General features: G+C 58.2%; 1 protein-coding gene and 1 long non-coding RNA gene across 4 annotated transcripts in view; one reads left to right on the forward strand and one right to left on the reverse strand.

Moving 5' to 3' along the window:
* Positions 1–6,821: 6,821 nt before the first annotated feature.
* Positions 6,822–22,929, reverse strand: part of NRG2 (neuregulin 2) — a 185,006-nt gene continuing 168,898 nt past the window's right edge. For 2 of the 3 annotated variants that reach the window (XM_051843446.2, XM_051843445.2), the window contains exons 6-10: positions 15,259–15,361; positions 12,893–13,016; positions 12,508–12,635; positions 11,824–12,051; positions 6,822–10,118 (exon numbers count right to left, since the gene is read on the reverse strand). In XM_051843446.2, coding sequence (XP_051699406.2) covers positions 9,362–10,118; positions 11,824–12,051; positions 12,508–12,635; positions 12,893–13,016; positions 15,259–15,361 — 1,340 coding nt within the window. In that variant the 3' untranslated portion in view covers positions 6,822–9,361. Of the gene's footprint in view, positions 10,119–11,823; positions 12,052–12,507; positions 12,636–12,892; positions 13,017–15,258; positions 15,362–18,374; positions 18,399–22,929 lie in introns of all 3 variants that reach the window. The other variant, XM_051843444.2, reaches the window with a different exon arrangement.
* Positions 9,900–13,924, forward strand: LOC127490511 (uncharacterized). Its single transcript, XR_007918486.2, has 3 exons — positions 9,900–10,040; positions 10,387–10,717; positions 11,176–13,924. It is a non-coding gene; the product is annotated as an uncharacterized lncRNA (long non-coding RNA).

The following is a 22,929-nucleotide window of genomic DNA, read 5'->3' on the forward strand; positions in this document are numbered from 1 at the left end:
CCAGGGCTTGAACCAGCTCCCTTGTGAGATGCCGGCACTGCAGGTGGTGGCTTTACCCGCTATGCCACAGTGCTGGCTGCCCCAGCTTGGTTTTTCTTGCTCAGGATTGCTTTGGCTATTTGGGGCCTTTCGTGATTCCATATGAATTTTAGTGTTTTTTTCTTACTGGGTAAAGAATGGCATTGATATTTTGATAGGGATTGCATTGAATCTGTAAATTGCTTTAGGTAATAGACATTTTTTTAAGATTTGTTTATCTATTTGAAAGTCAGTTACAGAGAAGGAGAGGCAGAGAGAGAGAGGGAGAAATCTTCTATTTGTTGGTTCACTCCCCGAATAGAGAGAGAGAGAGAGAGAGAGAGAAATCTTCTATCCGTTGGTTCACTTCCCAAATGGCTGTAAGGGCCAGGGCCGGTGCCGCGGCTCACTAGGCTAATCCTCCGCCTGTGGCGCTGGCACCCCAGGTTTTAGTCCCGGTTGGGGTGCCGGATTCTGTCCCGCTTGCCCCTCTTCCAGGCCAACTCTCTGCTGTGGCCCGGGAGTGTAGTGGAGGATGGCCCAAGTGCTTAGGCCCTGCACCTCATGGGAGACCAGGAGAAGCACCTGGCTCCTGCCTTCGGATCAGCACGATGCACCGGCTGCAGGGGGCCAGCTGCGGCGGCCATTGGAGGGTGAACCAACGGCAAAGGAAGACCTTTCTGTCTCTCTCTCACTGTCCACTCTGCCTGTAAAAAAAAAAAAAAAAAAAAAAAAAAGCCAGGACCAGGCCAGGTTGAAGCCAGGAGCCAGGAGCTTCATCCAGGTCTCCCACGTGGATGCAGGGGCCCAAGCACTTGGGCTGTCTTTTGCTGCTTTCTCAGGCACATTAGCAGGGAGCTCAGGAGTGGAGCAGCCAGGATTCGAACTGGTACCCCTATGGGATGCTGATACTGCAGGCTTTACCCACAGCGCTGCAATGCTGGCTTCTCGACATTTTAATGATATGGATTCTTCTGATCCATGAGCAAGGAATATCTTTACCTTTTTTTGAGTCCTTGATGATTTGTTTCATCAGTGTGTGATAATTTTCTTTGTGTAGATCTTGGACTTTTTTTGTTAAATTTATTCCTAAATATTGAATTTTTTGTGGGTATTGTGAATGAGATTTCTTGATTGCTGTTTCTGTTGAGTTCATCATTAGTGCACAAAAAAGCTGCTATTTTTTGTATGTTTATTTTGTAATCTGCAACTTTACTGAGTTGGTTTTCTATTCTTAAAGCTTTTTGGTGGAGTGTTTAGATTTTTCCATTACAACGTCATGTCATCTGTAAACATGGATAATTTGATTTCCTCTTTTCCATAATTGTCCTTGCTAAAACTTCCAGTACTATATTGAAAGAGTGGTGAAAGCGGGCATCCTTGTCTTGTTCCAGCTCTGAGGGGAGATGCTTTGAGTTTTTCCACATTCAGTGTGATACTGGCTGTTGGTTTGTGATCTATAGCCTTTATAATTTTGAGGAATGTTTCTTCTATACCTAATATGTGCAGAATTTTTAATAAGGAAGGGGTGTTAAATCTTTTTTTAAATTCTTTAAGTGAATCTTTTTTTAAAAAATTGATTTATCTGAAAAGCAGAGTTGCAGAGAGGCAGAGAGAGAGAGATGTCTTCCATCCACTGGTTTACTCCCCAAATGTCCGCACTGGTTGGGGCGGAGCTGATCCAAAGCCAGGAGCTTCTTCTGGGTTTCCCACATGGGTACAGGGATTTATAGACTTGGGCCATCTTTGTCGCTCCCCGTCTTCGTGGAGGAACGACACAGGACCCTGCGCTGTTCTTTCATCTTCTCGGCCCTCCCCGGGTTTGCTGCTGGTTCTTCCCGGGTTGGCTGCTGTCCCTTCCACCTCCGTGGAAGGGCGGTTCCCCCTGCCACATTCCACACTTTCGCAGGGGAGCGGCACACCGCCGGCCGGCTCTCTCGGGGGCTGCACAGGTGTTCCCCTTAGATGTTCCTCTTAGATGTTCCCCTTAGATGTTCCTGGTGCATGCCGTCTCTCTCCTCCTTTATAGTCCTCCTCCGCCAATCCTAACTCGGCTGCCCACACGCCGAGTACGCTGCTCTCCTCCAATCAGGAGCAGGTCCTACAGTTTATTGGTTGAACTGGAGGCAGCTGGGTAGAAGCTGTTTTCTTCTCTCCCAGCGCCATATTGTGGGAGAGCAGATGCATAGAATAAGTCTTAATTCCAGTAACTTAGTCCAGTCCGGATTGCTCCCCACAGATCCCCCTTTCTTTTTATTTTTTGGCGTTGATACGCGCCTGTCTTCGGTGTCCCGCGGCACACACTCTGCTCTACTTGCTAGAGTTGCCACAGGTTCTTACAAGTCCTATCAATCAGGCAAACTGAATCCGGGTCCTCTCTTCGCCATGTTGTGAGGAGGTTTTTAGGCGCTGATGCGTGCCTGTGTTTGGTGACCTGCGGCTCATACTCTGGTCGAGCCGCCTGCTGGTGCTTACCGCCTTACTAATCAGGCAGACCGAATCCAAGCCTTCTCATTGCCATATTGTGGGGAGACTATTGATGTTAATAACGTGCCTGTCTTCGGTGACCTGCGGCTCATACTCTGGTCGAGCCGCCCGCAGGTGCTCATCGCCTCACTAATCAGGCAGACCGAATCCAAGCCTTCTCATTGCAATATTGTGGGGAGGCCTTTCTATTTCTCTATTTCTCTATCTCCGGGCATTCCTATTTCTCCCATTTTACTTCTATCTTCCAGCATTCCTATTTCTCTCATTTTACTTCTAAACTTCTGTTTCTCTTATCCCTGCGGCTTCCCGGCGCCCGCCCCGAGGCTGCTTCTCGGCGGCTTCCCGGCTGAGCCGCTTCAGCCCGCGCCTCTCTCATCTGCGCGGCTCGGCTTCGCGCGCACACTCCGCGGTCTCCACGCCCCTTTGCGTCCGCACCACGGCCTCGCGCCAGCCCCGCGTTCCCTATCTATTCACGCCCCGTGCTCTCTCTGCACGCGGCGGCTTCCGCGAGTCACACAGCGTAGCTTGCGTCTCTGCCACTAGCATTCAATCCAAGTTCCCTGGGCTAACCTGGCGAATTCAACCCAGCTCACGTCTCCGCCCCACGATTTGGCTTCCCGTCCTTTGCTCCCCGGGCTAATCAGACGGATCCCAACCGGGCTTACGTTTCCGCTTCTGGTTTTAACTTTTCGCCCCCTATTCCCGGGCTAACTTGAGAATCCCAAAGTGGCTTTCGTTTCCGCCTCGGCCTGCCCCCCGCGGCTTCAATTTCCCTAACATTTTTCTCTACCCGGTATATTTCCCCAAGCTTTCCTCCAACAATACTCCTCCCTCATTTCTCCTGGCCTCTCCCCACAGTCCGCATCCGAGTCTGTTTGTTCTAGCTTTCACTTTCGCTTTCGACCTTAGAGATTTCTCCCAGCTTCTCCCCGTAGTCCGTATCTGAGTCTATGCCTAGGCTTTCAATAGCTTCTTCTGGCACCTTTTTCGTCCGGCTTTTCCCTAGGCTGTTTGCTAGTCTCTCTCTCCGATATTTTCCACTTCTTCCCGTTTCTTCCCTCCTAAGTTTCCTATCCGTCCTAGGTTTCCTATCCGAGTCACGGCACCATTATGTCGCTCCCCCTCTTCGTGGAGGAGCGACAATCTTCTACTGCTTTCCCAGGCCTTAGCATAGAGCTGGATCAGAAGTGGAGCAGCAGGGACTTGAACCAGTGCCCATATGGGATGCCGGTATTACAGATGGCAGCTTAACCCGCTATGCCATGGTGCTGGCCCCCAGTCTCTTTAAATTTTCTGAGAATTGATTTGTGGCCTAATGTGTGGTCTGTCCTAGAAAATGGTCCATGTGCTCAGAAGAGGAATGTGTGTTGTGTAGCTGTTGGGGAAATGTCCCGTGAATGTCTGTTAGGTCCGTTGGCTCAGTGGTAAGTTTCAGCTCTGTGTGTCTGTTCGGTGTGGATGATCTGTCCACTGATGAGGGTGGGGTGTTGAAGTCACCCACTGTTGTATAGGGTCCATCTCTCCCCTTAGGTCTAATAGTATCTTCTGTCGGTATCTGGGTGGTCTTCTTGCTGAATTGAACCTTTTATCAAATTACAATGTCCTCCTTTATCTCTCTTCACAGTTTTTGTTTTAAAGTCTTTTATCTGATAAAAGCGTAGCTATGCCTGCTCCCTTTTGGTTTCCATTTGTGTGGTGTCTCTTTTTCCAACCCTTCGCTTTCAGTCTCTGATCTTTGTGAAGTGAGTTTCTTGCAGGCAGCATAGAGTGGGGTCATGTTTTTTGTGCATTCAGCCAACCGAAGTCTCTAAGACCTGTCATATTGTTCACTGGATAATGATTATGCTCTGTTAGTGAGTTTGGCGGGGTCGTGCATTTTCGTGATGTGCAGTGCTAATGCAGGACGCCCTTCAGAATTTATTGTCAAGCTGGTCTGGCGTGGTAGTTCTTAGTTTTTGCTTATCCAGAAAATACTTACTTTCTGTTTCACTTTTTTAAAAAAGATTTATTTATTTATTTGAAAGGTAGAGTTATAGAGAGGAAGAGAGAGCGAGAGCTCTTAGATCCATAGGTTCATTGCTCAGATGGCTGCAATAACCGGAGCCATACCTATCCAAGAGCTTCCTCCAGGTCTTTCATGTAGGTGCAGGGGCCCAAGCACTTAGGCCATCTTCTACTGTTTTCCCAGGCCATAGCAGAGAGCTGGATCGGAAGTGGAGCAGCCTGGACTCGAACTGGCGGCCATATGGGATGCTGGCACTGCAGGTGGCAGCTTTACCTGCTATGGCACAGTGCTGGCCCTTTCTCTTTCACTTTTTTTTTTTTTAAGATTTATTTATTTATTTGACAGGTAGAGTTACAGACAGTGAGAGGGAGAAACAGAGAGAAAGATCTTCCTTCTGTTGGTTCACCTCCCAAATGGCTGCTATGGCCGGAGCTATGCCAACCTGAAGCCAGGAGCCAGGTGCTTCTTCCTCATCTCCCATGCGGGTGCAGGGCGCAAGCACTTGGGCCATCCTCCACTGCCTTCCCGGGCCACAGCAGAGAGCTGGCCTGGAAGAGGGGCAGCCGGGACAGAATCCAGCTGCCCCAACCAGGACTAGAACCTGGGGTGCCAGCGCCGCAGGCAGAGGATTAGCCAAGTGAGCCGTGGCACCAGCCTGGGTTCTTTTGGAGGCTTTGTACGACCCGGCTTGTTCGTGTTTTCTTGTATCTGTGTTGACATCTGCCCATCTGGTGTATTCCTCTCTTTACAGAATAGGCTTTGTTGTGAAAGGGTTTATGGTTTAGCTGGAATGCAGGGTATCACTTGGCTTGTTGCTTTGGCTTTGATTGTAGGTGAGCCCAGGAAGATAGTTCCTGTGTGATTTCTTTTGTCTTAATCAGTGACCAGTCTGCTGCAGTTCACAGGGATAGAAGCGTGGCCTTGAGATGAATAAAGGTTCCCAGGGCATGTATCTTTGATCCATTGAGATTTCAGTGTCGGTCTCCCTGGTGACGTGATAGCCAGGGCCTTGTTCTTGGTGCTGAAGGAGATAGTGTTGGCTGCTGTCCTACCAGCAAGCCTGAGTGATGCTGGGGATTTGTGGCAACAATTGCTATGGCTCTAGACTGTGTGATACAGATGGCCCCTTCCTCAGGTCCTGCTAGGAGAGTCTAGCTGGTGCTGTGGCTTAGAACACCAACAAAACTACTCCTAGGACTAGGGGGTGTGAACTGGCTCTGGTGGCTACAGGCGTACAGGAGATTGGACTCTGGGGGATGCAGGTGGGTTCTCCCTGATGTCCACTGGGTAGATTGCAGTGGCAGCAAGAAATTCAGAATGAGTTGTTACAATCCTGGTGTTGCAGGGTGTAGTGGGTCATTACCCAGATCTCCCTGGATGGGAACAGATTTTGTATGGACTGCTGCTTGTGTTAGCTCCCAGAAGCTGAGGCGCCTCCCCCTTGCTCATGTAGAATATGTGAGCATAGCACTGGGGCTACCGCCCAAGAACTCCTACAGTTGCTGGGTACAGGGGATCTTGGCTTTGCCCCACTGTTGCCCTGACTCTGGTACTGGGAGAATGGAGGTACAGCTCTGTGTGGGTGACAGAGGGGAGGGGAAGGGAGGGGAGGGGGCACGTGGGCTTCCCTGCTGCAAGCCTGGCAGTTGCTCAGACCCCAGCAGCTCTCCAGGCGCAAGTAAAAGGTCAGTGGGTGACTGTGGGGTTCACTCTGAGCCTACAGTGTGAGCGGTGGGTGCCCAGCAATTCCTACTGCCTTGGCGTGGTAGGCTGGCTGTGCTGCGCTGGCCGTGCGCATGGTTGGCTGCAGTGATCTCTGTCTTCTCTCCTTGTGTCCCATGGAGCCTTTGTTTTCTTGCTTTTTCCACTTCTTCACTGAGAATTTCCACCAGACCCCTGGAAACATAGTCCTTCCTTTTATTTTTTTATTTATTTGAAAGGCAGAGTTAGAGGCAGAGGCAGAGAGAGAGAGAGAGATCTTCCATTTGCTGGCTTACTCCCCAAATGGCCACAAATTGGAGCTGGGCCAATCAGGAGCTAGGCATTTCTTCTAAGTCTCCCATGTGGGTGCAGGAGCCTAAGGATTTGGGCTGTCTTGTACTGGTTTCCTAGGTTATAACAGAGAGCTGGATCCGAAGTGGAGCAGCCAGTTCTTGAACTGGTGCCCATATGGGATGCCGGCACTGCAGGTGGTGGCTTTACCTGCTTTGCCCCAGTGCTGGCCCCATTCCTTTGTTCTTTTCATATCCCAGAGCAGCTTGAGTTAATGTGGCTATACTGTATTCAGCCATCTTGCATCTCTCCTATGCAGTTTTTTTTTTTAAAGGTTTATTTATTTGAAAGTCACAATTACAGAGAGAGGGTGAGGAGGAGGGGGAGGGAGAGGGGATAACTTCCACCCTCGGTCCACTCCTCAGATGGCTGCAATAGCTGGGGGTTGGCCAGGAGGAAGCCAGGAGCTCCTTCCAGTTCTCCCACGTGGGTGCAGGGGCCCAAACACTTGGGCCTTCTTGTGCTGCTTTTCCCAGGCCATTAGCAGGGAGACAGATCGGAAAGGAGAAGCCAGGACTTGAACCGGCACCTGTAAGGGATGCTGGCATGGTGAGCAGCAGCTTTATTGGCTAAGCCACAGTGCCGGCCCTGGGGGTTGGTTTCTGAATGAGAATTTAGAGGACAACAGAAACTCAGCCTTTGGAATAGTCAAATGAGGACACTCAGCTGGGTCATGGAAAGGTTGATGGGTTCCCCAAGGGGCCTCTGGAATATATTTGGGTGCCCTAGGGGTCAGGGGTCACATAGAAGAATTCCTGGCTCTGAGCAGCAGTCGGGAGACTCTGGGAGAGTTGGGGCGGGTCTTGCCAGCTCGTGGTGTCCTCAGCTGGGCCGTCACAGGCCCCTCCCTGCACCCCACAGCGAATACCGTGACTTCAGTTCTTACTCCACTTTCTTCCCTCCCCTGCGGTTTCTGTCACTCTGATTCAAGGACGCAAGGCACGGATGTTGTCTTCCCTATCAAAGTATCCGTTCTGTAGGCATCTGCCACGTGTCTGAGCCAGCGGGGTGCTTCCTATACAGCGCCCCCTTGGAGTGGGTGTTCACATCCCTTGCAGGGCAGTCTGAAGTCACGCAGCTCACAGGGGCAGAGAATGTGTTTGAACTCGGCCTGCTGCTGCTTTCCCATCTGCAGACCTCAGACTGCCTCCTTCCTCACACACGCTCACGCACGCCATCCGCCTTAGCCATCGACAACTCCCTTATGTCTGGCTAGAACTTGAAGCTTCCTGGCTTAGCAGATTGCTCGATGAGGGGACAGTCCCCTTAGCCCAGCACCTCCGTCTCCATGCCTGGCGTCACTGCTGCGGGCTCCGACAGGCCCTGGCTTTGAGGGGGTACAAGAGTAGGGGAGAGAGCAACCCCTGTGGGCTTACGAGCCACAGCAGCTGTGGCCCTCTGGCAGCCAGGGCACCCATTACGCCGCCTTGCATGTCTAGACTATGCCTGTGACATGCCCGAGGCCCCAAGGGTCATCTTGCCTCAGCTGCCCCAGTGCGGGCCCCACAGTCCCTCCCTCCTCACCCACCTGGGCCCGGAAACGGTTGCCTCAATTCGGCTCTGTAGCTCCGGGGCAGGAACTGGGCCAGAGTTCTGGGACTGGGTTTGAAGCAGAGCAATTTGCGTCAGTGCCTTGGCCAGGTTCCCCAGCAGCCAGGGGGGACACCTTGTAAATGTTCTTGGAGCCTGTCCTGGGAGCTGAGGCCAGGGAAGTGAGCGGGAGGGTCACTTTGTCCCAGGACTGCCCTGGCCATGCAAGTCTCCACCCTGACATCTGTCCACCCCCACCAGGGTTCATCCTGTCTTCCCTCCTCACCTGGGGGCTAGGCACACACACTCAACCAGGAGTTAGTTCTGATTTTATTTATAATATAAAAATGTTCAAGTGTCAACAGTCAGGTGTTTGGACATCTCAGGACAGGGTGCCCATTTATTTCTGTTTGGGATGTAATTTTTTTTTTAAACAATGACCTTTTTGACAAATTAGCAGTGGACCCAGTTGTGGGGGTGGGAGGGCAGGACTGGAAGTCGTAGGTGGGTTGGGGCTGGAGGGTGGGCTGTGAGAGGGACACGTGTTGTTTTATTGCTAAGAGGCGAATCGAATACACTGAGTGGCTCTTCTCGGTCCCAGCGTGACCATGCATCCGATCTAGAGTCTGAAATGCAAAGGACATGCAGGCGTAAAGTAGAAAAGACGACCTGTAAACGAAGGTGCTGCGGTGGAGGCCGTGGGGGAGCAGGCGCCGCCCCCTCCCTGGGCCCGGGCTGTCGGGGCGACCTCCTCAGCCCCTCCCGGAGCAGCTGTGAGGAGCGGGGAGCCACCTCCCCTTTCGGTGCTGCCGCTGGTCTTTGTCTCCCTCTGGAAGTCACCTGACTCCCTCATGCTCCTGCCTGGCGGCAAAGCTCCCGCTCAGGGCCGAGCCTGGTGACGCCCCTCCCACCCGGCCGCCCAGGAGCCCAGAATAGCGTACAGCAAAAGGCACCACAATATAAGTTTCTAGTAAAGAGTCAAAAAATTGGCCCATCTCTCTTTTTTTTGTTTTTGTTTTTTTTTTTCGAAGCTGTAAATCAGGATGTTACATATAAATAGTTTCCCTATAAAAACGTCTTTGCCGTTAGCTAGTATTATAAGACAATTTTTGCTAAAATGAAAATAAAACATTTTGTTATACTTTTTTCCTTTTATAGAAAATAAAAATATTTTTATTTCTTTTTTTTCCTCCTCTCTCTCTGCGGTCGGTGGTCTCTGTTCGCCATAAAGACAGTGGGGCGGGCGAGGCGGAGGGGCGGCAGGGCCCTCTAGAGGGGCGCCGAGTCCTGCTTGGTGCGCGCGGGCGGCCCGCGGCTGTGTCTGCTGCTGGCCCGCGTGCTGTGGCTGTCCAGGGAGTAGTAAGTCCTGCTGTCGGCCGCGGGGCAAAGCGGCGGCGAGTCCGAGCGCAGCGCGTCGTGCGCCGCGCGCAGGCCGAGGAACGGGGTGCTCTCGGCCGCCAGGGCCCCGTCCGCGTCGTCGTCCGAGGCCGAGGCCGAGCCGCCGCCCGAGCCGCTGCTCAGCGACAGCGAGTCCCGCGCCGCGCGTGCGCGCTGCGCCGCCAGCCCGTTGAGGCGCGAGCGGCGCCAGCGCCGGGGCCCCGCCGACGTCCTGCGGGACGCGCCGCGCGTGCGCTGCCGCGGCGGCGGCGGAGCGCACTCCTGCGTGGTCTCGTACTCGTCGTCCTCCGGGATGCGGAAGGGGCTGGCGGGCAGGCTGCCCAGGCTGCCGCCCAGTGCGCAAGCCCCGCGCCGCGGCCCGGGCCCTGCCGCCGGGTAGTAGTAGCTGTCGTAGCTGCGCTGCATGTCCGCGCCGGGGCCAGGGCCGGGCCCGGGGCCCGGGGGCGCTGGGTGCCGCAGGAGCGGCTGCTGCTCCGCCAGGCGGTAGTTGATGGGCGCGGCGGGCGGCAGCGACACCGCATGCGCCGAGTTGGGAGACGTGATCTCGAAGGTGGGCACCTGCGTGGCCAGCGAGTAGTGGAAGTCCACGGGCGACAGGCGCGCGGGCGTGGTCAGGGCTGACACGTACCTGCGGGGAGAGGCAGAGGTGTGGATCGGGGTGCCACCCGAGGTGGCCTCCTTGCCCGGATCCCACGTGTGAGAGGGCTGGGGGGTGGAGGGGACTCTCATCCGTTGGTACCATCGCGTGCTGGGGGACTGGCCGGGCCCAGTGCCTGACTCATGGTCATTGTGTGGAGAAGCTCACGGTCGGCGGGGTCAGCCTCGGGTCAGGGCATGTTAAGGGTAAAATCTCAGCTAATGCCATAAGTCTCTAAGAGGCTTTCCTTGGTCCCTAGCATGCGCAGGAGCCTGAGAACATTTAAGTCCACTCAGCCAGGAGGTGGCCAAGGCTCACGGCAAATCCCAGAAGCCACAATTCCTCATTCAGAGGGCCCGAGACCTGGACTCCCTGGCCCTGGAGGGGAGATTGACCCCGTGGCCTGCTGGCTTCCGGAGGGAGGCGTTCCTCAGGCTGGGGCGGAAGCCGCTGTATCCGGGTACCTGTCCCTGTCCCTTCTCCAGGTTGTCCTTGTGTGAGCCCATCAGCTCCCTGCCACACAGACAGGGGCCACCTCCCTCCATGGGGGCTGGCAGTCGCTGCCCTGCCGCACCAGCCCAGGGAGTCCGGTAGGTTCTTGACAAATCACCTGACTCCCCACTTCCCTCCACGTGCAGGTGTAGTTAACCACCAAGTTAACCGAGTCCGCCACCACCCGGGGCCCCAGGGTGCGTTCTGGTTGTGCCTCCACCCTGCCCTCTGTCCTTCACTCTGCCTCCCCAGAGGGACCTTTTAAAGACAGCACGAGGAGGCCCTTGCTGCGTGCCCACCTGGGCTCTCCACGGGCGTGGCCCCGCTGCACTGCTCCCCACAGCCCACACCAGCCATGCTCTCTTAAGGGCCTCTTTGGGCCCAGCTCAAGTGTCCCCCAGGCCTGCCTAGCCACACTGCTGTGCCTGTCACCTTCCTGTCACCCGGAAGGGGTCTGACTGTAGCACTTAGAACAGGAGCCAGGGAGTTTTTGCGCGAGAACCCGGGGTGCCTTCCCTGGAACCAGGCTTAACAGGCGTTGTTCTCCCTTCTACAGGCTACGGGGTCCGGGTGATGAAGCCGCCCCACGTCATGCAGGTGGCAGAGATGGGCATACTGCCCAGCCTGCGAGCTCCGCAGGAGCAGGGACAGGTGCTATTTTGGGCTTCCCGAGGAGACCGTGCCTGGAGGGGGCTGAGCTGAGTGGGGGACATCGGCTCTGCTCCCCTCGCAGCCGAAGGCCACTCACGGACTGAGGGAAGTGGAGCCGGCTGCCTGGGACTCCTGGTCCGGAGTGCAGGAGCAGCGTTTCCCGGTTTGCAGTCATTCACAGCATGAGAACCCGGCAACCGGGCCTTGGGGCGATACCGCGGGCCTGGGAGCGTGCCTGGCTCCCGCGTGTCCTGCACTGGCCAGCTTCCTGGGCCTCAGCCTCTCCCCCCCCCCCCCCCCCATGGTGTCTCTTCCTGCTGGGACATGGTGCCGCGAGGATGGGTTCCCGGTGCAGTCAGTAACATCTCCTTCCGCTCCGGAAGGTGTTCCCAGGAGCACTGCCGAGAGGCCCGGGCCCCACCAGGGACAGTAGTAGCCGCGGCGTCAGGTGCAGCTTATGCCCCTGGGCAGAGCCTCCCCTTTCTGGGACCCTGATGGTTGGGGATGAGGCTCTGTGTGATGTCCCCGAGTTGCCCTACGGGTCAGAACTGACCTCTCACTGTGTGGGGAGTCACGCAAGGAGTCCACAGAGTCGTGGTAGGGTGGCACGGCGGCCCTGCGCCGCTCCTCCAGGCTGTAGGCTGCTGCCCGCCGGGCCCGGGCCTCCACACACGCCGGGCTGTTGCACTTGCTGGTGCCCACTGAGGACAGCATGATGCCGGACTGGGAGTCGGAGGTGAGGCTCTCAGAACGTTCCAGGCTCCACGTGTGGCTCTCATGTCTGGGAAGGCCGGATGGGGGTGAGTGGGCAGGGGGGACATGACCGCCTCTCCTGGGCTCCCTGGGCTGGTATGCAGTGTCCCCGAGGCCCAACCCCATGGTGACAGGGGGCTGGGCAAGCTGCAAGGTACAAAGGACCCTTCCTTTCCTTGCTGCCACCAGCCTTGTCCACCCGCAAGGGTCCTGCACCGTGACTGTTAGGATCTTGGTCCCAGTGGCCCCTCTGTGGACGCCTCAGGGAAGGAAGGAGCTGCCTGTTTCTGGCGCTGCGGTGCTTGGTGCTTACATGGGCAGTACCCAGCACCCTGTCCACCCCCTCACTCTGAAGACTCAGGTGCACGGCGGCCTGTGCCAGTGGCTGCAGATGGTGGCAGGTGGCTGAGTCATGAGGTGGCGGCACTGGGTGGCCGAGGTACAGGGGTCTACACGCTTCTGGGGGCCTTGGGAGGGGGCCCACCTGTGGCTGGAGGTGGGCGTGGCTGTGGAACAGTGGTGAGAAGGAGAACAGGAGTGGCTCCCCGAGAAGGTGGTCTCAGTTTCCCTGCGGATGACGTGGTCTGTGGCAGGCACGTTCTTGGAGATGTACTGCAACAGACAGGGCCGGGCTGGGTGAGTGGGACTCGGCCCTTGGGGCCTGCTCACCTGAGCAGGGGAGATGGTGGCACAGCAGTGGCCCCTGCAGCTCCGCGCCCAGCCTTCCTCTGGAAGTGGTGAGAGCGGGACTGGCCACCTTGCGGCCACCTTGCCAGCTGCTGCCCCAGCCTCCCCCCCCCCCCCCAGAGGGCACAAGAAGGCTGGCTGTCCAGCGAGGGCTGGGGGCGGAGCCGGGGAGCACCACTCACGTCTGCCATCTGGATCTCCTCGGGGTCCAGCCGGGGGTGGCTGGGCCCGTTGGCCAAGATGCGGTTCTGGTGGGCTGGGCACATGTTCTGCCGGAGGTGGTTGTGCATCTGCTTCCGCTGTTTCCTGCACCGGGGAAGGGTGGGTGAGCGCCAGGCTGACCCGCCAGGGACCTCTGCCCTGGAGCCCTCCCATCTGCCCCTGGACTAGTCGCACCTTGAGCCCAGCAGGGCCTGGGTGCTGTGGAGCCCTGGGCTAGTAACGGAGGTTCTCTGTTCCACTTTGCCAGCTGCCCATTCCAAACTGCTGCGGGTTAGCGTTTATAAGATACTCAGCCACAGTGCAGACTCCCTCCTACCCCTAGTCATGGACTTGGTATTGCTTGACTGTGTTCCATAGTTAGGAGGCCGCAGGCCCGCAGGGAGAGGTGATAAATGCTTACAGAAATGGGGGCTGGCGCAGTGGGTCCAGCTTATTGCTGGGACTGCCTGGAGTCCTGTCAGCGTCCTTTCTACTCTGTGCTCCTGTCCACTTTCCTGCTCACGTGCCTAGGGGGCAGCAAACGATGGCCCAAGGACTTAGGTTCCCACCGCCCATTTAGGAGACCCAGAATTCCTGGATCTCAGCTTCAGTCTGGCCCAAACGTGGCTGTGGCTGTCATTTGGCGAGTGAAGTAGTGGATGGAAGGTTCCCTCTCTCTACCTCTGTCACTCTGCATTTCAAATAAATCAATCAGTCTAAAAACAAAGAGGGGCCGGAGCTGTGGTATAGCTGGTAGAGTCACTGCCTGGGATGCCAGCATCCCATGTAGGTGACGGTTCGTGTCCCAGCTCCCTGGGAAAGCAGTGGAAGAAGGCCCAAGTGCTTGGGTCCTTGCATCCACGTGGGAGACAGGGAAGAAGCTCCTAACTCCTGGCTTTGGTCTGGCCCTGCCCTGGCTGTTGTAGCCATTTGTGGAGTGAACCAGCGCACGGAAGATCTGTCTCTCCTTCTCTTTCTGTAACTTTCCAATAAATCAATCTTTTTTAAAGAAAGACAAACTAGAGACTTTCAGTAAAGGGCTCCAAAGAAAATAAAGCACCGTGCTATGGGTCGGGGTCAGGGGTCAGGGGTCAGAGGTCAGGGCTCACATTTGTTTCAAAATAAACACGTCTAATCATGGAATTCCCCTGCTGAAAGCTCTTCCTCAGCCCCCTATGCGCCATTTCTTTCCCCAACCCCAGGTCTCCCTGGGCTCCACCCCCAGCTTGCTGCATCCTGGGATAGCTTGTTTCCAAGTCCCCCCCCCCCCCCCCCCGTCCTGCTCTGGCTGGCCTCCGGGCCTTTGCACATGCCCATCCATTTACCTGCAACACCTGCTAAGTCCTCACCTCTCAGCCCCCAGCCCAAGTGCTGCCCTCCAGCTGAGGTTAGCTGCCTCTAAAACACGTCCTGACACTGGGCCCTGCTCAGAGTCAAGTGGGCAGGACCTGGTGTCCCACGAGCCTTGATTGAAGGCTTGTTGAAACGAGGAAATGCGGTGGAGTCAGAACAGGGGGCTGGCTTTGCCCCAGTTCTCGGACTTCGTTTTCTCTCTTGGACCTGATCTCTTGCCTGGGCTCAGGCACCTTGCTCCTCACCCACCTGCTCCTCTGTAGCAAGGACAGCAGGGCCTTCGACCCACAGATGGGGCAGCCCCTCAAGTGCTGGTGATGTCCAGACCCCTCATTTCCAGATTTGAACAGATGGGCCAGACCTACGCACTACATCACTCTACAGCCTTCACTGGCTCCCCCTCAGCTTCAGAATAAACTCAGGTGCTGCAGCTTGGCTCTTAAGGCCCCTGGTGCCACTGGGTCCTGCCTCTCTCTCTAGACTCAGGTAGCCCGGGCTGCTCACGCCCGGGAACGCAGCTTCGCCTCGGCTGTGCTTGCACTCTTCCAGCTACACTGCCTCTGGCACTTGTCCTTGCTCCAGGGTTCGGGGAGCCCCTGTGGCACCCCAGCTCCCCCGCTCCCCTCCGTCACTCCCAGGCTAGCGTTGCGCAGTACCCTTTGAGGTGTCCTTCGTTGGGAATGCAGCTCCCTGCCGGGCCAGCACCCTGAGAGCCTGCCTGTCTATGAGGGCAGCTGCACGCTCCGTGGAGGTCCACACGGGTGGTTCCCACGCGGACGCGGAGAAGCTTCTCGGGTTGTTCAAGGTCACGTGGGGTTTGAACCCGCCGTGCCTGCCGCCTGCCCAAGCCTGTGCTCTTGCTCACTCCTGGCTCAGTGCTCTGGGGCTCACCTGCCCCACCGTCCGCTCCCGCTCGTCGGCCTCAGATGGGCCACAGAGGCCCCTGCCTAGCCGGTTGAGGGCCGGGGCCATCCCCCCCGGGGCGGGCACTCACTTGGTCTTGCAGTAGGCTACCACACAGACGATGCCCACAACCAGCAGAGCCACGCAGATGCCAGTGATGGTCAGGACCCGCTTCTGGTACAGCTCCTCAGCTTCTGCAGAGGCAGGGCGGGAGTGAGGGCAGGGAGGCAGGCAGACGTCAAGGGGGACGCAGAGACCCCTGACGCCAGGTGCCCTGCCCCGCCCCCTCCCAACCCAACTCAACCCTCCCCACCCCCGCCTACCGCCACCGTGCCTTCTGCTTCTCCCAGCTCCCGCCTACCCATGGTCTAACCACCTGAGTTCATCTTCCCCGTCTCATGCCTGCCCAGAGCACACCAGTGGAAAATGCAGGATGGGAGGGGATGGAGTGGAGGGAGAGCTCCCAGGACCACAGAGTAAGGGGTGGGGCACCCTCCCCCCGGCCAGGACCCCCGCCCAGCCCCACCATAGCCTGGCAGCTACAGAAAACATGGGTGGCCGTAGGCGCTGCTCTTCAGGGCAGCGACCTGCAGAGCCTGGGCACGGGCTGGGCTCAGCCACCTCGGCTTCCCTGAGAAGGAGGCGACTGGCTGCTTCTGGGCTGGGGACGGACATCAGACCCAGGGGCCATCTTCAGGAGGGAGCGGGCCAGGCCTGCAGAGCACGTGTGGGGAGAAAGGCCTGTGCTCACTCTACCCTCCCGTCTCGGCCATGAGAAGGCACGCAGAGGCAGCCCAGCCCTCAGCCCAGCTGTTGCACCGTGAAACCCTCCAAAAGGCCCTCCCTGCCCTCCTGAAACAGAGACAGCAGGAGGAAGAGGAGGAAAGAGGTGACCACACCAGCCACACAAGGCTGCAGCCCCAAGAGCCCGCCCTGTGACCCCTGCAGCTGCCAGCTGCCCCCCCCCTCCTGGCTGGGGCTAAGTGGGAGCAGGGCCTCCGTGCCCAGGTGGAGCCCTGAGAAATGTCCCTCATCTCTTCGGCTTGTGGCATCTCCTGTGGCACAGGAATCCAAACCAACAAACACCAGATAGACATGCAGCGCCAACCACACCTGAGCCACAGCCAGAGCCTTCACGAAGCCCACTTGCGCACACCCCTAGAGCCAGCCACACACACATGCCCGCTGACCGCAGCCAGCTGCCCGCCGTGGCCGTCATCGCCACGGCGCTCCTGCTCAGTTCTTTCCAGTCAAGCACCTGTCTGCGTCACATCTCGGGGTCCACTCATGTCATCAAAGACGACCTCCATGGTGCTGAGTCCCGTGGCCACTGCGGCCCCTCAGCTGGCTCCCTCCCCCGGCGCCTGCTGCCTCAGGGCCTTTGACCACATGTTCCGCCTTGAGGTCCTCCTTCACTGGCTGACCTTTTGTCTCAGTTGCTGCTTCCTTCTCTCAGACCTGGGCCCAGGTCTTCTGACCCTTCTCCACCTGTCCCCGTCACTGGCCACATCACACGCAGACTTGAAAGGCCATCCTGTGCAGACACTCTGGTTTCTGACCCCCGCCCTGCTTCTCCCTGAGTGCCACTTCTATCCAAGGATCATGGCCAGAGGGCATCACCGATCCCCGAGGCTGCTCCGTGCCCCTCCTCTCCCCAACATTTTACCACTGCTTTTCCTACTGCTCAGGCCCCAAACCTTGGAGTCGCTCTGAGTCGCTGCCTTCCCGGAGACCTAACCTGGCTACAGATCGTGGGTCTGACCACCGCCCTCACTTCCACTGCTTCCAACTGAGTCCAAGCTGAGGCCCCTCACATCTGGTGGTGGGCACCTTCGATTCCCTTGCTCCCCACCCTGCCCCCCGACGGGGCTACTGTCTGTCCAAAGCCACAACAGCTCCCACTGCAGTCGGAATAAAACCCCTGGTGTCCTGGTACCCCCTGCCCTGCCGGCTCTCTGCTGTGGTCCTGTCTCCCCACCCCCTGTGCTCGGCATCACTGGCTCTGTGCTTGCTGTGCCTCCACCTTCAGCACCCCCCCCACCGTTGTTTTGGGGGGTCAGCTACTTCTCCTTAGGTTTCAGTTCATTGGGTTCGTCCCCTCAGGGCACACGCCCTTTTTGGCCACTTAGCTACCACAGCCACCCACCCTGGTCACCATCCAATCACTACCCTGTTTGTTGCCTGACTCTGCCCTGACGGGGAGCACCAGGACATCGGGGCTGTGTGTGCTAGCTTCTGGTGCTTCGTAGATGTTTGGCGTTGCTGAGAGCGGGTGCAGGCTACCCTCACAGACAGATACACGGCTGCATGCACCCACTCGCGGCTCTGCACAGAGCTCTGCCTTCAACCCAGACGTCCCAGCGCCTGCTCTGTGCATGTACATCCTGCCCCAAGACCTACCAGTGCACACGTGTCTACCCCAATGCCACCCCCAAACACACATCTGTAGACTCACCCCTGTGTGCCCTGCATGACCACAGATCCCACAGAGCCTCCACCCCTTGCCTGCCCCCCAACAGCAGGTGCAGACAGGCACTGGACACAGGACTGTGGCTCCAGCTGCTCCTGAGCGCAGTGAGGGACCTCCCATAGCTACAGGCTCCCGGCCCATAGGGGCCTCACCCCTGTTCCTCTCCTGCCATAATGCCTGCACAAAGCCAGGGTCAGGGCATCACGAACCCCCCAACATCCCTTCCAGTCTTGCAGGCGCCAGACGGCAGGAGCCACTAGTGGCAGGGGACAAGGGGTTGGCAGCAGAGGCCAGCGCCACCCAGAGTCCTGCAGGTCCTGCCATGCTGGGGACAGACCACGGAGAGAATGACAGCTTTAAGCGGATGGCCAAGCCTGATGCAGACTCACAAGGCAGGGGCAGACAAACAGGGAGCTATCAGCTACGAGCCCGGTGCAGAGTGAGAAGCGATGGAGATGGAAATGGGAGAAGGCAGGAGATTGCAGTCCGACGGGAAGGGGTGTCTTTCTGCCCGAGGCTCCCCTCTGAGGCACCCCAAGGGGACTGGGGACACCCCCTGCAGCCCATGGCCCCCGCCCTTCGCGGGCTTCTCTGCCCCCTGGTCAACCTAGTTTACGCCAGCCCATCTCGATGGGGCCTGGGGGAGGTTTAAGGGTCACCCCGTTTTCATTTTTTGGAAAGAAAACTGGAGTTGGAGGCTGGGGGATGGCGCTGAGTGACCCACAGACGTTCCGTACCCTTCAGTTCAAATCCAAGGTGCTCTGGTAGTGCAGAAAGAGGCGGCCGAGAGGGGAAGGGGGGAGGGAGGGAGGGAGGGAGATGGGGTGGAGGAGGGGGAGAGAGAGAGAGAGAGAGAGAGACGGTCAGGACTCTAGAGACAGCGGCAGGCAGCCTGTGAGGCGAGAGCGGGTTAGTACTGTCCCCTCCCCACCCAGCTCCTCCAGGCACCCAGTCCCTGGGAGCCCCAAGAAGGCAGAGAAAGGCAGTGTTAGAATCAGCAGGCAGGGCAGGTTCTGAGGGTGAGCCGTGGGGTTAGTACCCGGCGTGGCGGCAGAGGCGCAGTCGGCAAATGTGCCCGAGTGGGGGCGGGGGTCCCCGGGTCCCCCTTCTCCTCCCAGCTCAGTGCCAGGCCCTCAGCGCTCTCCGGTTCCTGGAGAAGGCTCCCCTGCCCTTCGCTCACGCACGGTGCCCTCCGTTCTAGTGAGAACAACGGCCTGCGGTCACAGACCTGCCCCGTGTCCCTAGCTGGCCTGGCCTCCACCTGAAGCCCCCAACAGCCCAGAAGGCCACAGGGCTGGGCCCTGGTGCCTGAGCCCGACTTTCCTCCTTAGAAGCACAAGCTGCAACTCAGAGACGCGCGGGTTCACTTGCAGGACACCGAGCCCCTCCCACGGTCACAACGGACCGTCTCAGAAGTAACCACGTTCGGAATGTGGGATGCCAGGGCCCTGCGCGGTGGATACTCACGCCCTGGCCTGCCGTGCTGCCCTGCGAGATGCCAAGGCTGTCTCTGCCTCAGTCTTATCTGTGACAGAAGGATCAGGCCTGGCTGTGGGGTCCTGGGAGGTTTACAGACCTGGCTGGGCGTCAGAATCCTCCAGACCCGTGGAATCAGCCTCTGGGATGGGAGCCCAGAAATCTCAGCCGTCTTTTGCAAAAGCTCACCCCCTCCCATTCCGTGCAGCAGCCAGGCCCCGTCTGCAGGCCTGCGTCTCCGTGGCAGCCCTCGCTACCCACGAGGAGTGGCTAACCCACAGGGGCTCCGCTTCCTCACCCAACACAAGTGACTGTGCAGGGCAGAGGATGGGAGCAGGCCCGGACCTGCCCCACCTCTGGCTTCTGCGCACACACAGTCGGCCGGATCGGTGTGGGCCTGACACTGCGTGTGGCGATGACATCTGCAGAGCTCGGGGAGCAGGGGCAGTCAGCGGGAAGTTCCGCGTGTTAGCCACCCCTCCAGAGGGTGTTCATTGCACTTGCAAAAGTGCAGAGGGTAAGTGTGGCTCTGAGCCACGGACCAAAATGGCTCTGGCCCAACGAGCCTGGGGCTTGGACTCTCCAGTGCCACGCAGAGACCACGCAGCGAAGCACTGGTCTCTGCCCTTCCAACACCAGCTCTATGTAACCCAAGGCTGGGGAGCCATCTCGATGTTTGTTTCTTTGCAGCCTCACTGTGCCTGCGGGCGGGACAAAGGTGCCTCAGGGACAAGCTGTGCACTCCTCCCTGGGACCTCCAGAGGCTGCCGACTGTGCCGAGCGCACAGACAACTGCACAAACCCAGCGGTCCTTGGGGACGCTGTCACTGTGTGGTTGACCTACAGCCCAGGGACTCTTGGGAAGTGCAAGTGTGCGCGCGTTGTTTCCATAGCCAACCATGCTCCCCTCAAAGAGGGCAGCCTGGCTCAACCTCAGCACCTGTAACACTAAGAGGACAGGACTCCCTGAGCTGGTCTGGGCCCCACTCTTGGACCAGGTCATAAGGCAGCCAGGACCAGCAGTGCCAGGACACCTTCCCAAGGTCACACAGCAAATCTGAGGCAGAAGGCAGACGGGAGGCCATGCCTCTGGTCTTCGAGGGCTAAGCCATAGCTATTCCTGCCCATCGAGTCTCTGGGCAGGCCTGCTTGGCCATTCCTGAAGACAGCGGCCACCTAGGCAGGCAGGCCTCCCAAAACCCTTGTGGGGTTTTCTTCTGTATCACTCCTCTGGAGCCTGGATGGTGGAAGCCACCATGTCCAGGACTCCTCGTGGGCCAGCTGTTCAAGGTCAAGGCCAGCACTGCGTCAGGTGGACCAGTGGCAGGTGGTATGATGGGTGAGGTCACAGGGCATGGCCAGAGACTCAGGTAGGCAGTCTTGGGGGCAGCGTGAGGATGGATTCTGAGTGGCCCTGGGCAGTCTTCCCCAGTGAAGAAAACACTCCCACGCATCATGTGCCCCGGCTGCTACTCCACCAGGAGGGGGTGGCACCACTGAGTCACACACAGGAGGGTCTGATTGGCCAGAAACTTGCATGTTGACTGGTAACCATGGCAACCTGATGCTGGATTCCCGCCCAGGCCAGGCTCACTACACAACATACAAATTCTTCCTCCTCAACACGTGTCACGACACAGTCACAGGTACCCAGACGAGGCGGCAGTGACGAGTGCCGATGTGAGCGTGTGCTGCTCGTGCGCAAGGGTGAGCACGTGCTTGTGTGTCTGCATGTGTGTGCTCGTCCACAGGAAAGTACCCAGGTGGGCAAGCTTTGGGTCTCGGTTTGCCTGCAGAGGCTGTCAGTGGGAGAAGCGGAAGTTTCGAAGAGCGGTCATGAGCACACCTGCCTGACTTGGTCCCTGCAAAGGGTAACCTGGTGAAGGTGCCCAGTGCGCAAGGTGTGACCGTCAGACCCTTTGCCTCTCACAGGTAGGGCTGTCGCTGGGAAGGGGACTGTCTCGCCCCCTCACAGGTGCGGCTGGCCCTCCACTAAGCCCTAACTCACTTCCCACGCTCAGCAACTCTGTGGGCGTAGCCCCACTGCACAGATGAGAAAACAAACCTAGGGACGTCGAGTGAGGCCCCTCAAGCCAGTCAGCCCTGCAGCTGGCATCTTCATCCCGATCTGTGGGGACCCAGAGCCTGCGAGCATAGGCTAGCACTTCGCTGCCTTGCAGGGAGCGCCTGCTGGAGCTCTCCAAGCAAGCGCCGAAAGTGCATCAACCCTTTGCAAAAAGCCACGAGTGACAGGACTGACGACACTGGCGGGAGGGCCTGGGCTGCATTTGCAGGCTTGTTTTTGGGCTCCCGGGGCCCTGCTGACCCTCGCGCAGCAGATCTGAGCTGCAGGCTGAAGCAGCCCAGCTGGCAGGGAGGCCTTGGACAGCAGCCCGAGTTCCGGAGCGCTGCTGGGCTGGGACTCCCCGTCCAGAACAGTCCCGAACGCCAGGGAGGCTCTCGGCGGAGGGCGGGTGGAGAGGAGCACGACCCCCAGCGCCTCTCACATGGCCCGAGGCTCAGCCTCACTCCCCGAGTCCCCTCCTGCCCCATGCTGCTTCACACAGGTCTAGATCTTTCTTGGATGTTCTCCCAGAGCTAGGTTCCAGAGAATTCTGCTGGGCCACGTGTCCCACTCACAGTCTCTGCCCTAATCCCCATGGCTGCCTGGGGAGGGCGCTGCCTCCCACCAGCTAGGAAGAAAAGTGCCCCGCGGGGCCCATGGGCCTCCCAGTCCTGGGGTCTCCGTGCCTTTCCTGGGTTGGAGGGGGAAGGGAATTTTCCAGTTCGTGCTGTGGTCTGAGGGGGAACCGGGAAGGCTCATTTCTCCACCTCAAGACCCCAAATCCCAGAGCCCCTTCTCACTAAGGACTACCCTAAAACACTGCGTCTCCCACAGTTCTGCCTCCCAACCTCCAGGTACCACCTGACACTCTGACATCCTGGCGGGGAGGAGGCCGGTCCTCTCCAAGGAGGCGGGTGAGGGGGCCGGCCAGCCAGTGGCTGTTTGCTCTCTCCACCTCCATCTGGTGGTACGTGCAGGAACTACTCCTAGGCCCCAGACGAAACCCCAGAACATTCGGGGCTGCATCCTCGGGCCGCAGGGCTCAATTTTTTTTTCCTTTCGGTCTTTTAAAGAAAACTGCATAAGCCAGAAAACGCCAACCTCCAAAGCGGGAGAAGGGAGGGGAATGAAGTCCTCCATGGGGGGTCAGACTGGAACGGGCCCGGACAGAGCCGCGCGTTCTCCCCGCGAACTCCTGTCCGCTATCTTTGCGCACTGCCACGCACGCTGAGCCCCTCCGCACCCTGAGACCGCGTGAACGCAGCTGGCATCAAACCACTGCCCTGGCTCCTGCTTCCCTCCACTCCTTGCTTCCCCGTCCAGGTCTCCAAACCCAAAAGCAAGCAACCTACGCTGGCCGGACCGGGTTTTGTCGAGATCTCTTTCTCCCTCTGGAGCACACCAGCACTCCCGGGCACACACCCGCGGCCTTAGAGGCAGGGGAGGGCGCCATTCCGGCCAGGCTGAGTCCGGATGCGGCGCGGAGGAGCCCGCACGTGCGCCGCCTGCCTACCGCAGCGGAAAGTTGGCATCTCCGCGCCCAGGCAGCACAGCCTGAATGGAGCTGGGGTTCCTGCGGGGGCCGAGGGGTCTCGGTCTCCTCTGCACAGGCTTGCGGGGAGCCCTGGGCTGAGAGGAGCCCAGGATACCCGCCGTGGCCCCCCTCCCCCCAGGCTCGCTAGGCCAGGCCCCATCCCTCCCACGGTGGGGACTGCCAGTCACCAGGGAAGAGAAGAAATAGAAGAAAGACA

The sequence above is a fragment of the Oryctolagus cuniculus genome, chromosome 6 (assembly GCF_964237555.1).
Source record: "Oryctolagus cuniculus chromosome 6, mOryCun1.1, whole genome shotgun sequence".
In the NCBI taxonomy this organism is placed as follows: Eukaryota; Metazoa; Chordata; class Mammalia; order Lagomorpha; family Leporidae; genus Oryctolagus; species Oryctolagus cuniculus.